The sequence below is a fragment of the Herpailurus yagouaroundi genome, unplaced genomic scaffold (assembly GCF_014898765.1).
Source record: "Herpailurus yagouaroundi ecotype Mexico unplaced genomic scaffold, PumYag 210, whole genome shotgun sequence".
Classification (NCBI taxonomy): domain Eukaryota; kingdom Metazoa; phylum Chordata; class Mammalia; order Carnivora; family Felidae; genus Herpailurus; species Herpailurus yagouaroundi.
The window spans coordinates 19,399,745-19,417,063 of NW_024412441.1; the positions used below are offsets into that span (position 1 = coordinate 19,399,745).

At 34.6% G+C, this 17,319-nt stretch overlaps 1 protein-coding gene across 3 annotated transcripts in view; it reads left to right on the plus strand.

Moving 5' to 3' along the window:
* The window catches only part of EIF5B (eukaryotic translation initiation factor 5B), a 93,863-nt gene that overhangs the window by 47,445 nt on the left and 29,099 nt on the right, over nucleotides 1-17,319 (plus strand). For 2 of the 3 annotated variants that reach the window (XM_040454027.1, XM_040454028.1), the window contains 4 exons: nucleotides 2,069-2,167; nucleotides 2,859-2,948; nucleotides 4,949-5,023; nucleotides 9,849-10,135. In XM_040454027.1, the coding sequence (XP_040309961.1) occupies nucleotides 2,069-2,167; nucleotides 2,859-2,948; nucleotides 4,949-5,023; nucleotides 9,849-10,135 (551 nt within the window). The remainder of the gene's footprint in view (nucleotides 1-2,068; nucleotides 2,168-2,858; nucleotides 2,949-4,948; nucleotides 5,024-9,848; nucleotides 10,136-17,319) is intronic. The other variant, XM_040454029.1, reaches the window with a different exon arrangement.

Here is a 17,319-nt window from a genome sequence, read left to right on the forward strand (position 1 = left end):
TATTGTAATTAAGGCAAGGATGTCCATTCTCACCACAATCATTCCACATTGTACTGGAACATCCTAGAGTTGTAATTAGGGGAAAGAAAGAAAAAAAAGTAAAAGACATACAGATTGAAAGGAAGAAGTAAAACTCTTATTTACAGATGACAATTGTTTACATAGAAACTACTGTGAGATACCACTGAAAAAACATGAAACCCTACAACCAATAAGTGAGATTAACAAAGTTATAGATAGGGCCAGCATGCAAATACCAATTGTATATCTGTATGCTAGCCATTAACAGCTGAAAATCAAAACCGTATTATTTACAATAGCACCCCACCCCAAAAATACATTGAAACAGTTATAATTCTAATATTTGTGGGACCTATATGCTGAAAACTATAAAAAAAAAAAAAAACACTGACGAAAATAATCAGAGAACTTTGTAAATGGAGAAATGTTGCATTCATGGATAGGAAAACGATATTGTTAAGATAATCAGTTCTCCGAAATGATCTGTAGATTCAGTGCAATCCCAGTCAGCAGTAGGATATTTTATGAGTATCTATAAGCTATTTCTAAAGTGTGTATGAAGAGATGAAGGAGTTAGAATGGCCAAAATAATTTTGAAAAGAATATACTTGAAAGACTCAGAATATTGTACCTGATTTCAAGACTTACTGTAAAGCTGCAGTCATCAGTACAGTGTGATAATGGCAAAAGCAGCAATAAAGACAAATAGATCAATATAATAGTCTCTATATGGTCAGTTTGTTTTTTTCTGTCATAGGTAAAAGGCAGTTTATTAAGTAAAATACAGTATTAGCAACAACTGATACAATTGGGAATCTATATGCAAAAACAAAAACCCAAAAGCCTCGTCCTAACTCTCATTAAATAAAAATTAACACAAAAGTCATAAATCTAAATATAAAATGTACAACTATAAAACTTTAGGGGAAAACAGTAGAAAGTCTTTGTGACCTTGTGTTAGTGATTAGTTTAACTTCAAAAGCATAATTCATAAAAGGAACAAATTTGAGGAAGTCCAGTTAAAAACTTGTTCTGCAAAAGACACCATTGAGACAGTTCAGAGACAGTACCTCAAAATCACGTATCTGACAAAGGATTAATATGCAGAATATGAGAAGATAACTCTGTATTCAACAATAAGAAAAGCAACAACCCTATTTAAAAATGGGCAAAAGATTTGAACAGAAACTTAAACTATAAGCAATGAAAAGAATGTTTAACATTAGTCATTATGGAAATTCAAATTAAGACCACCATGAGCTTTCACTACATATTTATTGAAATACTTACATTTGAAATATCTTTTTCTGGCAAGTATACAGAACAGTTGGAACTCACCTACTTTACTGGTTGGAATGCAAAACGGTAAAGCCAATTTGGAAAACAGTTGGCAGTTTCTTACAAAATTAAATACCTATTTACATAATGTCCCATCATTCCCACTTCAAAATATTTACCACAAAGAAATGTTCACATAGAAACCTGCATACAAATGTTTGTAGCAGCTTTATTCGTAATTGTCAAAAACTGGAAACAACTCAAATGTCCATCAGTTGTCTAAAAGATAACGGAACTGTAGTATATACTTAACAATAGAATGCTATTCAGCAATAAAAAGAAATGAAGTATTAGTACACACGAGGATGACTCTAAAATCCATTATGATGACAACAGCCCAGACTAGAAGGTTTAATTTCTGTGATATTTTGGAAAAAAATCTTTTGGGAAAGAGAACAGATAGGTGGTTGCAAGGATGTAAGTAGGGTTTGACTACACAGAACAGCCTAGGGTGATGGAATTGTTCTTCATCTTGTGTTTAATAACTCTGCTCATCTGTCAAAAGTCACAGAACTGGACACCAAGAAAGTAGAATTTTAGTGTATGTATATTTTACAATATCTTCTATAAAAAAGATTTTTCCATGAATGTTCTTTTATATTTCAGGGTATGTATCTCTGGGGTGAATAAAATGTTACCTTTTCAAGTAGCATTTCTTAAATGATATGCAAATAGCATAAGTCTAAAGTTTTTCATTCTTATCACTTAGGTGTTGAAGTGCCATCAAAAGACTCTTTGCCAAAGAAAAGACCAATTTATGAAGATAAAAAGAAGAAAAAAACACTACAGCAGCTAGAAAATAAAGAAGGTTTGTATACAAAGTGACCTATGACTTAAAAATATTTTAGGGGCGCCTGGGTGGCTCAAGTCGGTTAAGCGTCTGACTTCGGCTCAGGTCATGATCTCACAGTCTGTGAGTTCAAGCTCCGCGTCGGGCTCTGTGCTGTCAGTTCAGAACCTAGAGCCTGCTTCGGATTCTGTGTCTCCCTCTCTCTCTGCCCTTCCCCCACTCACGCTCTGTCTCTCTCTACCAAAAACTGAATAAACGTTAAAAAAATTTTTTTTAATTTTGTTTGACTTTCTCCTACAACATTCAAAACAATGTCTTTTAAAGAAACTGGAAATCAGAATTACATATTGAAACTTACTATACCTTATTTCCTATTATTGTTAATCATTCTCAGCTGATTTAAATGACAGGTTAATGTAAAAGTGCTTTTGTTCGAAAAACCTAGATTGTACCCAAAAACTATTCTTAATTATCATTCTTATTTTTTCTTTGTTTCCTTCTCAACCTTTTTGTAATTTTCCATTCTATTCCTTGAATAGAAAGAAACTCTGTTTCCTGTAAAATATATGACTGATATTTAAACATTTTCTAAATGTGCTGAAGAATTCAAGTTTGTACTATTGGTTTTTATTCAGTACTTAACAGAGTATCCTAACAGAAATTATGCACTGAAAAAGTATTGTTAACTTGGTTTCTGCCTTGTTTTCAGTGTCTGAACCAATAGAATTAAATGCTGCTGTAGAAGTGGTAGAACAAGGAGTACCAGAAAAGGAAGAGACACCACCTCCTGTTGAACCAGGCCAGTAGCACTGACTAATTGCTTCCTATTAAATAGCATTGGTGTGTCAGAAGTTGTCTAGTCATTATTAGTGTGGGGAAACCACATATCTGACAGGATGGTCTTTTTCATACTTCTTTTCTCTAAACCATTCCTTTCCATTTCCATTTTGAAAAAGTGTAGGAGATTTGAGTCAGTTTCTTTTTAATAGTGTCAGTAAAATGTAGAGAGGATAGAAGTTTTTAGATTTTTTCTGATGTTTTCATTTTGCGTCAGAAATCTTAGGTGGTGCCAAGAAGACCTGAAGTTCTTTATTTAATCCTTTGGAAACAAATTGGTAGCATTTTAATGAGAACTATTTAAGAGTCATAAAAATTGGCATTTTTAAACCTCCTTGGAGGTCAACTTCTATTTACTAAATCAACAAGAGGATTGTTTATTCATTGTGTGTGTGTGTGTGTTTTGAGGTTGGAGAAAAATCTTTGGCTTTTTTTTTTGTTTGTTTAAGATAAACATTGTTCTAATTCATTAGACTACGTATTGATAGAGCCAGAGGTTAACTAAATGTGTGGTAATAATATCAAGAGAAGCTCCATATTGTAAAGTTTGATTGGGAATAAAAAGCAAGAGAATGTCAAGACTGACCCACACTGGTGAAAGATATCATTTCTGGTTCCTTTCCTTCTTTCTCCCCTTCTGTTCTTGGTATAAAATGGATCATTTACTTGGCACAACTCAGCTTAACATGATGACATTAGAGGAATTCAGGTTGATACACTTAATAGCAGTTCATTATTTTAGGTGACATTTGTAGCAGTAGAAAGAATTGTTAATTTAGAAGGATGTTTTGGGTACATGAGCCTGACTCATTTTCTTTTCCTCAAGATGACTCAACCAAACTTGTTGTCAAGTAATAATTATTACAGGGAAGCAAATACCACATGTCCTATGATTTGAGAATAGTTTTGCTTTATTGGATTTCATAAAAAAGAGTCATTAATATTGAGAATATTAAATCTTGAATTCAAAATTATACCTTTCTGGATACTTTTGGATTGTCAGCAGATATTCTATTCTTATTTCAACTGGAGTAGAGGTGTAGCTTTGTACCTACAGCTATATAATTTAAGTAGTATTTGTATGTATCTGTAGAGGTTAAAGCAATAAAATAAGTAGTAAATTCTTAGGTATAAAGTAGAAGTTTGAAACATCAAAATGGAGATGCAGTAAGTCCCCTCTTATCTGCAGGGGATATGCTCCAAGACACCCAGTGGATGCCTGAAACAGATAGTACTGAATTCTGTATATACTATGTTTTCTCCTTTACATACATAGATGTGATAGAGTTTAACTTATAAATTAGGCACGTAAGAAAAGAACAGTAATGAGTAATAACATGAACAATCAGAATGATATACTGTATGAAAAATTATGTGAATGTAGTCTTTCTCTTTTAAAACATTGTACTGTACTCTTCTTGTGATGATGTGATATGACAAAACCCTCACATGATGAGATGAAGTGAGATGAGTGATGTAGGCACTGTGATGTAATGTTAAACTACTGTTGACCTCCTGACCGTGTTAAGAAGGAGGATTGTCTGCTTCCAGACCACAGTTGACTGTGGGTAACTGAAAATGCAGAAAGCAAGACTAGATAAGGTGAGGGGACTCTTGTGAAATTTCATTTTTGCTCAAGAACCTAGGAGTACGACCATCTACCCTTTTCAAAATCTAACAAAACATTTAAATGTCTGAGTTTCTAATATTTTAATTATGTCAAATATGAAATCTGGATTAAGTGTAATTTCATGTATTCAAAATTCTGGGTAATTGTGCAGCATTTGATAATAGTAAATTAGAACATGCTAGCTATATTGAAAAAAATAATTCAAAGATAATGAGATTGTATATGTGTTTTTGCATAATGAAAACATTTTTAATGTCAGCATAATTTTCTACTTTTTTCTAAAAGCAATTCCCTATTTCTAGATGATTTCTAACAAAAATCTTTATTTACAGAAGAGGAAGAAGAAACTGAAGATGCTGGATTGGATGATTGGGAAGCTATGGCCAGTGATGAGGAGAGAGAAAAAGGTGAATAGCTTATAAGTACACATTGATAAATCTCGTGGTAATTAGAGGTGTGTATATTTAAAGGAATGGTCAGTCTTCTGATGATGAAAGCCATATGAACATTTCTGAGAATAAAAACCAGTCTTGATTTCTCCATTGCCATGGTTCCTAAATCCTTATGTGGATCCTCATTTTATGAATAAATGGTTTTTCAGAAGATCCTAGGATTTAAAATACATTTTTTCAGTGGTGCCTGGATGGCTCATTTGGTTGTGTCCCGACTCTTGATTTTACCTCAGGTTGTGTTCTCGTGGTTCACGAGTTCAAGCCCCACGTTGGGTGCCTGTCTCTGCCTCTCTCTGTGCCCCTCCCCTGTGTGCACACTCTCCCTCTCAAAAATAAACTTTAAAATATGTATACATATATATATATATATTTCAGTATGATGTTATAAATGGGATTAGGTTATTAAAGGTAGCCTACCAAAAGCCCCTTTAACTTAAAACATAATACAAAGATAATGCAAGTAAATGGTACCTAATCAATGTGAATAAACAATTTTTCTTTGTCATTACTTTCTGTCATTTATTATTAAAGTCTACTTTCTTTGGTTTTAATTTCCTGATTTTTCCCCCTAACTTCTTAAATTTTTTTTTTTTATACATTTATTTATTTTTGAGAGACAGAGACAGAGCATGAGCAGGGGAGGGGCAGAGAGAGGGAGACAGAATCAGAAGCAGGCCTCAGGCTCCGAGCTGTTAGCACAGAGCCCAACGCGGGGCTCAAACCCACCAACGGTGAGATCATGACCCGAGCCGAAGTCGGATGCTCAACCGACTGAGCCACCCAGGCGCCCCACTAACTTCTTAAAATGGATATTTGTTTATTTAGAGTTTTTTTCTTTAATATATGTGGGTGGTTTTTTTTTTGGAAGTTTTCATTTTAATTACAGTTAATATACAGTGTTATATTAGTTTCAGGTGTATGATAATGTTTCAACAGTCCTGTGTATCACCTGGTGCTCATCATAACAAGTGCACTCCGTAATCCCCATCACCTATTGAATTCACCCCTACCCTCTCCCCAGCCTCTGGTAACCATCAGTTTGCTCTCTGTAGTTAAGAGTATTTTTCTTGGTTTTTCTATTTCTCTCTTTCATATGCCCTTTGCTTATTTGTTTTGTTTCTTAAATTCCACATATGAGTAAGATCATGATATTTGTCTTTCTCCGACTGATGTATTTCACTTATTTCACTTAGTGTTAGACCCTCTAGCTCCATCCATGTTGTTGTTGCAAAATGGCAAGACGTCATTCTTTCTTATGGCTGAATAATATTCTGTTGTATATATATATTCCACATCTTCTTTATCCATTCATCTATCGGTACATACTTTGGCTGCTTATATATTTTGGCTATTGTAAGTAATGCTGTTATAAACATAAGGGTACATGTATCCCTTTGAATTAGTGTTTTTGTATTTTTTGGGGGTAAGTGCCCGGTAGTGTCATTACTGGATCGTAAGATAGTTATATTTTTAACTTTTTGAGGAATCTCCGTACTGTTTTCCACAGTGGCTGCACCAGTTTGCATTCCCACCAACAGTGCACTAGGGTTCCTTTTTTTCCACATCCTGGCCAACACTTAATATATGTTTTTAAAACTAAATTTTTCTTTAAGCTTTAGTCCTATTTCACAAGTTCTGATGATATTTGTAATTTCCATTTTAATATATTTTATCTGATTTGTAGAAATGTAGTTTTTAATTTACAAAAGTGGGATTTTCTGATTATTTTCTTGTTACTTCATTGAGATCACAGAGCATAAATGTATCTTTTTGAAATATGTTGAGAGGGGCGCCTGGGTGGCTCAGTAGGTTAAGCATCTGACTTCGGCTCAGGTCATGATCTGGCAGTTAGTGAGTTTGAGCCCTGTATCAGGCTCTGTGCTGACAGCTCAGAGCCTGGACCCTCCTTCAGATTCTGTGTCTCCCTCTCTCTCTGCCCCTTCTCTCCTTCCACACTGTCTCTCTTTCTCTCTCTCAAAAATAAATAAACATTAAAAAAATTGAAATATGTTGAGAATTAATTTACAACCTAATACATGGTTGATTATTGTAAATGTTTAATATGTGGTTGGAAGGAGTTTATATTCTGCAGTACTGTGTGCCTTGTTCTCTATAGAGTTAAGCCTTGAACAACATGGATTTGAACTCCAGGAGTTCACTCACATGCAAACTTTTTTTTTAATAAATACAGTGCTATAAATATATTTCCCTTTAGATTTTATTCATAACATTATTATTTCTCTGGTTTATTTTATTATAGGAATATAGTATGTAATACACATAGCATAGAAAATATGTGCTAATCAACTATTTATGTTATTACTAAGGCTTACGGTCAGTGGTAGGCTATTAGTAGTTAGGTTTTTGAGGAGGCAAAAGTTATACATGGATTTTTGACTACGCAGGGCGACAAACATCTCTAACTTCCACATTGTTCAAGGGTACACTGTTTTTAATCAGATTTGCTTATCATTTTGTTCAAGTGTTTCTTATTCTTTTTTTTCTGGAGTGCATTTTTTCTCTGTTACTGAGAGAGGTGGGTTAAAATCTCCTGCCCTAATTGTAAATTGTCTGTTTCTCCTTGAGTTCTGTTAATTTTGTTTAATATATTTTAGTACTTTATTATTAGGTGAATACACTCATTTTTTGATGGATTGATGCACTGATTTGTTATTCTATTATGTTTTATTTATATTTTATTTTTTTATTTCTAGTAATGCCTTTTGCCTTAAAGTATACATGATATGGCTATACCAGCTTTGATTCACATGATATTTTTCTATTTTTATTTTTCTGTCTCCTTAAATAGCACATATTTGAGATTTTTAAATCCAGAGTGTCAATCTTTATATTTTACCTAGACCACTTAGCCCATTACATTTAACCCTTGATGTAATTAATGAAGTATACTTACTATCTTTATCTTATTTAGTCCTTATTCTGTTTCTTTTTTTCTCCTTTCTAACCGTTTTTGGGATTGGGTTTTTTTGTTTTGTTTTTAATTCCATATTTTCCTCCTTCCATGAGCTTGGAAGTTGTATACTCCTCCACTTACTTTTAGTGGTTACTCCAGGATAAAAGTATCCTTTTTAACAAAGATATTTGAACTATTAGTGTTTAATGTTACCCTCTTTCCAGACAGACAATGCATACCACAGAATACATGAAGAACATTTATCTACTTCTCAATTTATATATCATTATTCTCATTTGTTTTAATTCTCTGTTTTAAATCCCATAATAGCTTAAGTTTATTCATATTGTAAGCTTTTTGTTGTGTTTCATTTCTTTTTGTGTCTCTGACCTTCCATTTGAGATTATTTCTTCTGGCCTGAACAACACCTTTTAGAATTTCCTTTAGTATGAATCTGTTAGTGAGGCATTCCATTTTTGCTTTTCTAAAAATACCATTATCTCATCTTAGTTCTTGAAGGGTATATTTATTGGGTGAGGACCTCTTTGTTGAAATTCTCTTTAACATTTTAAAAATACTATTCCCTTGTGTTAGCTTTCATGGTTTCTTTTGAGAAGTCAGATATCAGCCTAAAGTTTTCATGTGTCTTTGGCTTTCAGCAATTTTATTATGATGTGGCCAGGGTCAGTTTCCTTTTATTTATTCTGCCTATAGAGCTTTATCAATGTATGGTTTTATGTTTTTATCCATTTTACAATGTTATGAACCATTATTTCTTCTCAGGGATTCTAGTTATGCCTATGATATACCTTCCTGTTATATCAATGTGTCGTCTTTTCTGTGTTTTTCACATAATTGAATTTCCATGGTTCTTTCTAGATTGTTTCTTCTCATCTGTCTTCTGGTTCACTAATTTTCTCTTCAGCTGTTTCTCCTCTCCTGTTAAACCCATCTTTTGGGTTCCTAGTTTTGTCTCCAGTGTTTTCTAGTTTTAGATATTCCATTTAACTATTTTTTATAGTTCTTTACTTTCTAAAGTTTTTAATCTTTTGCTCCCTGGATGTTAGAAACATAGTCATTTTTAAATTTTGGTTTTATAACCTCAATGCATAGACATTTTGTGGTTTTCTGTATGCTGGCTTCCATCCTGTGATTCGTTTTTTCATGTGACTCATTATTTTCATATATTGTGCTGGATATTATACTTGTAAAACTGCAAAATAATTTGAGGTCAAGGATGGTGTTTTCTTTCTCCAGAGAAAATTATGTGTACAATCCACCAGATGTCTGAACGAACTAGCAATATGGAATCATCTTATTCCAAGTTTAGAATTGATAGAATCTGGAGGTGATTGGCCAATAACAGGGAGGTCCTGTTTGTTTTCTATTCATTCTAACTGCTAGGGTGCAGTTCTCCAGGATTTTACTCCACAATAAAGAGTAGTCAACCTTACCCCCCTGAGTCCTTAATAGGCCCAATACCTGGACCCCTAAGCACTGCTTAAGCTCACCTTCTCTAGAATCAGCAAATGACCATTGCTTCTCTTCCTTTGTGCTAAGACCAAGTGAAGAATCAGCAAATGACTCCAAGGGAAAGAAATTGTAAGCATTTTGTTCCCCTCACTGTGTTCCTTTTCTGTCTTTAGGTTGTCTTAGTAATATATTAAGTTTTTATTGTTAAATGGCAATCTTCATTGTAACATGTTGACCAATGCTTTACTTTTATGATGCATGAAAACAATTTAGCATTAATGATGTTTTATAATGTTACTGCCTTACTTAGTGCACCCTTAGTATTTCCCCTTAATCTTGACAGAAATCTCCATTTTTAACTTTCATTTATTTTAAAATCTTTTTTACTCAAAGAAGAAAACACGGTGCATATAGAAGTAAAAGAAAACCCTGAAGAAGAGGAGGAGGAGGAGGAAGAAGAGAGTGAAGAGGAAGAGAGTGAAGAGGAAGAGGAAGAGGAAGGAGAAAGTGAAGGCAGTGAAGGTGATGAAGAAGATGAAAAGGTGTCCGATGAGAAAGAAGCGGGGGAAATGTTAGATAAAAAACCAAGTAAAGAAATGAGTTCAGAATCTGAATATGACTCTGATGATGATCGAACTAAAGAAGAAAGGGCTTATGACAAAGCCAAACGGAGGATTGAGGTATTTATTTTCCCGTTTGCCTTTCTCTTTACTCCTTTCCTCCCCACTCCTCTAGGATCATTAGAACTATCCTCTGAACTAAAGACAATGTGGTACTGGCATGAGAACAGATAATACAGGTGAATGAAACAACTGAAAGGCCAAGAATAAACCCTCATCTTTCTGGCCTATTGATTTGTTGTCAAAGATACCAAAGCAATTCAGTGGGAAAAGGATACCTTTCTCAACCAAATGATGCTAGTTAAATTAATAAAAAGTTTAGTCTCTGACCCCACATCATACCTAAAAGTAATCTTAGATCAGAGATAGAGCTAGAGATGTAATAAACTAAAGGTATGAATTTAGAAAAAATGCAGAGGAAAATATTTATGACTTTGGGTTAGACAACAGGTCTTTGACACTGATCTAACCCAAGGACCTTACTCCCTGACCTAAGTCATAATGGTATACTGCTTCATCATATATTTCTTGTTTTCTCTAAATTTTTATGTGCTCTTTGAGTGATGGTTTACTCTGAGCACATACCTTCTAGTCATAAACACTAAACTAGTGTTTGCCTTGTATATTTTAGGTAGTTGCTGTGAGGCATCTGATCACTTTAGTTGTTTAAATCTGGTGGGTTACTGAGGCATCTTTCTATTTAGTAAAGTGTACATACCTACCAGGCTTACTATATTTTTCCTATGTAATGCAGTAGACTTGAGAGTTTTCTTCAATTCTGTCAGCTTAGTATAAATAATAACAATAAAAACTAGTTTTCTTGAGGGTGCTAAACTGTTTTAAAGCTAAAAATTATTTTAGCTTTTCTTTGTTAAAAGGGGTGCCTGAGTGGCTCAGTCAGTTGAGTGGCCATCTCTTTTGATTTCGGCTCAGGTCATGATCCCAGGGTTGTGGGATTGAGTCCTGTGTCAGACTCTGCTCTGAGTATGGAGCCTGTTTTAGATTCTCTCTGTCTCTATAATAATAACAATAATAATAATAATATATATTTTTTCATTTATAATCCTAATTTTTAAATTTTTTTGTTTTGATAACCTGTATGTCAGTGTTTGCCTCTTTCCTCTGTGAAGCCTACAAAGGGATACATTTTCAGAATTTCTTAAGAAGGTCTGTTGATTTGATTTCTCACCCTATCACTATTGACAGTTTTAGGTAATATAATTCTGTTTTGGAAGATAGTCCTCTTCATTTAGGACATTATACAGCATCCCTTCCACCCACCCACTAGATACCAGTGGCATTCCCTTCTCTTTCCCATTATAACTGCAGCTTCCCATAGCACTTAACTCAAGCCAACTGTCTTGCTCTGTACCCATTTGTGAGAGACAGTTCGTACTGTGATCATTTAAAAACAATGGGTATAAAGCAGAAAGTAAAAGTTTCCCCATTATCTCACTTCCCAGACCTGTTCGTAGTTCTGTACATGTTCAGGTTTTTTAAAATGTTTAGTTAAAACTAAGAGGCACCTGGGTAGCTTAATCAGTTAAGCATCTGACTCTTGATTTCAGCTTGGGTCATGATCTCACAGTTTGTGAGACTGAGCCCCGCATCAGGCTGCCTGCTGACGGTGTGGAGCCTGCTTAGGATTTTCTCTCTCCCCCTCTCCCTCCCTGTCTCCCTACCCCTCCCCGTCTCCCTACCCCTCCCCAACTTGTACTGTCTCTCTCAAAATAATAAACATTAAAAAAAAGTTAGATAATAAATTTTGTAGGTACATATTCTTTTCTTCACTTAATATGCTATGGACCTCTTAGCACAATAGTTTTTTTAAGCAGCTTTGTTGAGATATCTACATATCAAAGAATTGATCCATTTTAAGTGTGCAATTCAGTACAATTTTGTAAATTAGAGTTGTTCATCTATTGTCACAACTCAACATTAGAGTATTTTTATCACCCCAGGAAGATTTCTTACACCAATTTGCATCATTCCCTATTCCTAGTCCTACATATACAGCAGTTCCTGTGCCCACCCTCCCTGTCCCCTCATCTACAGTTTTGTTTTCCATGGTGTGGTCAGTTGCATTCTGGAAGCAGATGATCCTCCTCTTGATGTATTGTCAGAGGGTCAGTAGTTGCCTAACACTATGTCATTCACCTTACTTCATCTCAGTACATAGGCATTTCATAATCTCACATCATCATAAGAAGAAGGGTGAGTGCAGTACAATAACATACTTTGAGAGAGACCATATGTACAGAACTTTTATTGTGGTATATTGTTATCCTCATATTTTATTACTAGTTATTATTAATCTTTTACTGTGCCTAGTTTACAAATTTATCATTGATATGTATAGAAGAAACATGGAGTATATATAGGGTTTGGTACTATCTGCAGTATCAGGCATCCACTGGGGGTCTTGGAATGTATCACCACCCCTTGGATAAGGAGGGACCGTTGTAAATTCAGTCATATAATATATGTTTTTTTGTGTCTGGCTTATTTTACTTACCCTGGTTATCTGTGTGGTAGCTGTATCAGAATTTTGTTCATTTTTATTGCCAAATAGCGTTTTGTTGTATAAATATACCATATTTTATTATTATCTATTCACTAGAGGACAGAGTTGTTTCTACTTTTTGGCTATTATGAATAGTACTGTTATGTACATGCATTTGCATATGAATCTTTGTATGGAAATGTGTTTTCATTTGGGGGGGGAAGGGTGGGAGTATGTACTCCTAAGAGTGAAATTGCTGGATAATATGGTAAATTTGTGTTTAACTTTTTCAGAAACTGTTAAACTCTTTTCCAAAGTGGCTGCACAATTATAGATTCCAACCAGTTGAAGGTTCTCTGTATCCTCACTAATACTTGTTAACCTTTGTCTTTTCAATTATAGCCATTCTAGTGGATATGAAATAGTATATATCTTATTGTGGTTTTATTTTTTTTTTTTATTTAAAAAAAAATTTTTTTTTTTCAACATTTATTTATTTTTGGGACAGAGAGAGACAGAGCATGAATGGGGGAGGGGCAGAAAGAGAGGGAGACACAGAATCGGAAACAGGCTCCAGGCTCCGAGCCATCAGCCCAGAGCCTGACGCGGGGCTCGAACTCACAGACCGCGAGATCGTGACCTGGCTGAAGTTGGACGCTTAACCAACTGCGCCACCCAGGCGCCCCATCTTATTGTGGTTTTAATTTGCATTTCTCTCATGTTGAGCATTTCTCAGTTTGCTTATTGGCCCTTCCTGTATCTTCATTGGTAAAACACGTATTCAAATTATTTGTCTTTTTATTATTGAGTTGTAAGAGTTCTTTTAGTTTTTTTAAATTTTGTTAACGTCAGTTTATCAAAATTTGCTGTTATAGAGCATGCTTCTAGTGTTGTAGTATAGAAATCTTTGTCTTAATGTCATGAATATTTTGTCCTGTTTATTTCTAAATTTATACCTTTAATTTCTTCTGTCTTTAGCTCTACCTCTGACAAATTAAAAAAAATTTTTTTTAAATATTCATTTTTGAGAGACAGAATGTGAGTGGGGGAGGGTCAGAGAGAGGGAAACACAGCATCCAAAGCAGGCTCCAGGCTCTGAGCTGTCAGCACAGAGCCCGATGTGGGGCTCGAACTCATGGACCACGAGATCATGACCCAAGCTGAAGTTGCATGCTTAACCGACTGAGCCACCCAGGCGCCCCTCTTATCTGTTTTAAGATACCTTTTATGCATGATGTGGGGTCATAGACAAAGTTCATTTTTTATTAATTTAACTAGCATCATTGTTTGAAAAAGCTATCCTTTTCCCATTGCTTTGGCATCTTTGACAAATCAATAGGTCGGAAATATGAAGGTTTATTTGTGGACTTTGATTTCTGTTTCATTCACCTGTATTATCTGTTCTTCTGCTAGTACCACACTGTCTTTATTATAGTTTTATAGTAAGTTTTGAGATAGGGAAATCTTCCATTGTTATTCCTTTTCAAGATTATTTTGGCTATTATAGGTCACTTGCTTTTCCATATAAATTTTATGGTCAGTTTGTCAGTTTCTGCAAAAATCTTGCTTAGATTTAGCTGGTGATTGTGTTGAATCTATAGATCAATTTAGGGAGAATTATCTATTTTAATACTATTGAAATAGGCTGATGATTATACATTCACTTGGATCTTTTACAGTTTCTTCTAGTAGTGTCTTATAGTTTTCATAGTTTGAGATTTGTAATTCTTTTAAATTTATTACTAGGTATTTTACTGTTTTTGATACTATTGAATGGGATCACAATTGAAAAAATTTTTTCATTTCATTTTTCAGTATAAAGAAATACAGTTGAGTCTTATAGATTGATCTTGTATCCTGTAGCTATACTGAAATGTTTTTTATTCTAATAATATGTGTGTTATGTGTTAAGCTAACACATTCTTTGTGGGGAAAGCATTCAGATTTTCACCATTAACTATGATGTCAATAGTGCCCTTTATAGGTTTGAGGAACTTCCTTTCTTTCTTTTCCTAATTTGTGAGAGTTTATATCATAAATGGAGATGGGTACTTTTTCTATGATATGTATTGAGGTGGATTTGTGTGTGTGTGTGTGTGTGTTAATATATGATGTATTAACATTAGTTTTCAAATGCTAAGCTAACACTTGCGTTACTAGAATATATCCCACTTGATCCTGGTATGTAATTCTCTTTATATGTTACTGGATTTGGCAATATTTTGCTGAGGTTTTTGTGGTCTATACTGATAAGTGATGTTGATCAGTAGCTTTGCTTATCATATGTTGGTCTGGCTTTGGTGTCAATTTAAAATTAGCTTCCTTAGGATTGGTCAGGAAGTCTTCCTCCTCTTTTTTTCTGCAAGAGTTTGTGAAACATTGTTTTTTCTGTTTTAAATGGTAGGCAAAATTTACTAACAAAGCTTTTTTCTATGGGGAGATTTATAAATCTCTAATTCAATTTCTTGTTATCTTTTTGTCATATTTTCTTTTTCATCTTGAGTCATGCTCAGTAATTTTTGTCTTTCTAATAGCTATTGTGTTTTATCTAGGTTGTGAGCATGAAGTTCTTCATTGTATCTTTTTACAGTCTTTTCAGTTTCTGTAAAGTTAGTGGTGTCTCTTTTGATTCTGATTTTGGTGACCAGTGTCTTTCCTCCCATCCTCACCCCCTGCCCCCCATCAATCTAGTGAAAGGTTTTCCACCTTTTTGAACATCTCAGAGATCCAGTTTTTGGTTTTCTATTTAGCCCTTTGAATATGTTATCCCATTGCCTTCTGGCCTCTTTTTTTTTTTTTTTTTTTTTTTTTTGATGAAAATTAAGCTATTAATCTTACTTGGGTGCCTTTGTACACAATGAGTGATTTTTCTATATGAAGATTTTTTTTTAACCTTGATTTTTAACAACTTAACTGTAATGTGCGTTGATGAGGATATATTTGTATTTATTCTGCTTAGAGTTTATTCAGTGTCTTAGATATGTAGATGAAGGTTTTTCATCCAGTTTTGCAAAGTTTTCTGCCATTATTTCTTCAGGTATTTTTTCTGCCTATTTCTCTTTCTCCCTTCCTTCTGGACTCCCATTATATGCACATTGGTGCACTTGAGAGTATCCCACAGGTCTCTTGAGGTCTTTTTACTTTTCCCAGTTGTCTTTTCTTTTTATTGTTCAGATTATATAACCTCACTTAATCTATGACTTTTGATTCTTCTGCCAGTTTGCATCTACTGTTGAGCCCCTCTAGTGATTTGTTTTTAATTTGCTAATGAATTTTTTAACTTACAGTGATTTGTTTTCTCTTTGTTGATGTCTTCTGTTGATTAGTCATCATTACGCTTTCCTTTATTTCTTTAAATATGGTTCCCTTTAGTCCTTTGAACATATTTATATTAGCTGCTTTCAAGTCTTTGCTAAGTCTAATATCTGAGCTTCTCACCTTTTTTTAAGTTTATTTACTTACTTGGAGAGAGAGAGAGAGAGAGAGGGAGGGAGGGAGAGAGAGAGAGAATGAACTGGGAAAGGGCACAGAGAAAGAGAGAGAGGAAGAGAGAATCCCAAGCATGCTCCACACTGCCAGCAAAAGCCTGATGCAGGGCTCATACTCATAAACCCTGACTGAGATCATGACCTGAGCCGAAATCTAGAGTTGAATGCTTAACCAACTGAGCCACCCAGGCGCCCCAAGGTTTCTGACATTCTGTAGACCACTTTTTCTTTTATAGGTCACATTTTCCTGTTTCTTTGTATGTCTTGTAATTTTTCATTTATAAGTAGACATTTTAGAGAATATAGCAATTCTATAAATTTAGATATATCTATAGATTTAGATATATCTGTATATTTAGAGAATATATGAATTCTTTTAGCTCCTTACAAATGTAGTGGTTTTAGCTATTTTTGTTTACTTGATCATTGAGTCTTGTGGATTGCTTCTGTAGTATGATGCTGATGATGTTTTTTCTCAGTTATTTGTTTGTTTTTGGTATGTTTCTTAAGCCTGGCTTCTTAGGGCTTGTACCTGATTGCTAATCCTAGTGGTCAGCCAAGTGACTTGTCAGTGGTTGTGCTTAAACACCTGGAGCTGGTAAGGATTCCACCATTTCCCAGTGGATATGGCAGTTTACTAGTCCACTCTTTATATGCATTTGTAAGCCTCTTGTTGAGCCGGTACTGAGTAATTTACTAAGGACCTGTCTGGTTTCTTCTGACAGCCCTCTGTAGGAACACAGCTTTCTAGAGTACCAGTGATAGATAGGATCTTATCAGTGCCTACTTTGGCTGTCTTGTTCCATATACTCCTCTGTTAAATTTCTGATTGATCCTTCCAGGTTATTGCTTGCCCCACCACTATTGAGACCTTAGTCTAGTTGCGATTTTAGCCTTTTCTCTTTTTTTTGCCATTCGCATCTCTCCTGTTTTAGACAGTACTTTCATGTATGAAACCCCCTGCTCCTCTATCTCATACCTCTTCACCCCATGGAGCTGTGGGAGTGTGGGGAGTATGATGGAACAAGTCTAGACTAAAACTTCATAGGCTTCTGTTACTTTCACAGGTGGGCAATAGATTTTCTTGAATTAATGTTTTCTCAGTTTGTTATGTTGCCTTTGGTTGGTTTCTAGAGTCTTTCAGTGGTTGTTGTTTTGGTTATTTTGCTCAGTTTTGTTTCCTTTTGGGGGAGAGGATTTGCTGAGCCATTCATTTCATCATTGAAGAAGTCCTGCCTCAGTACCTTTACTGC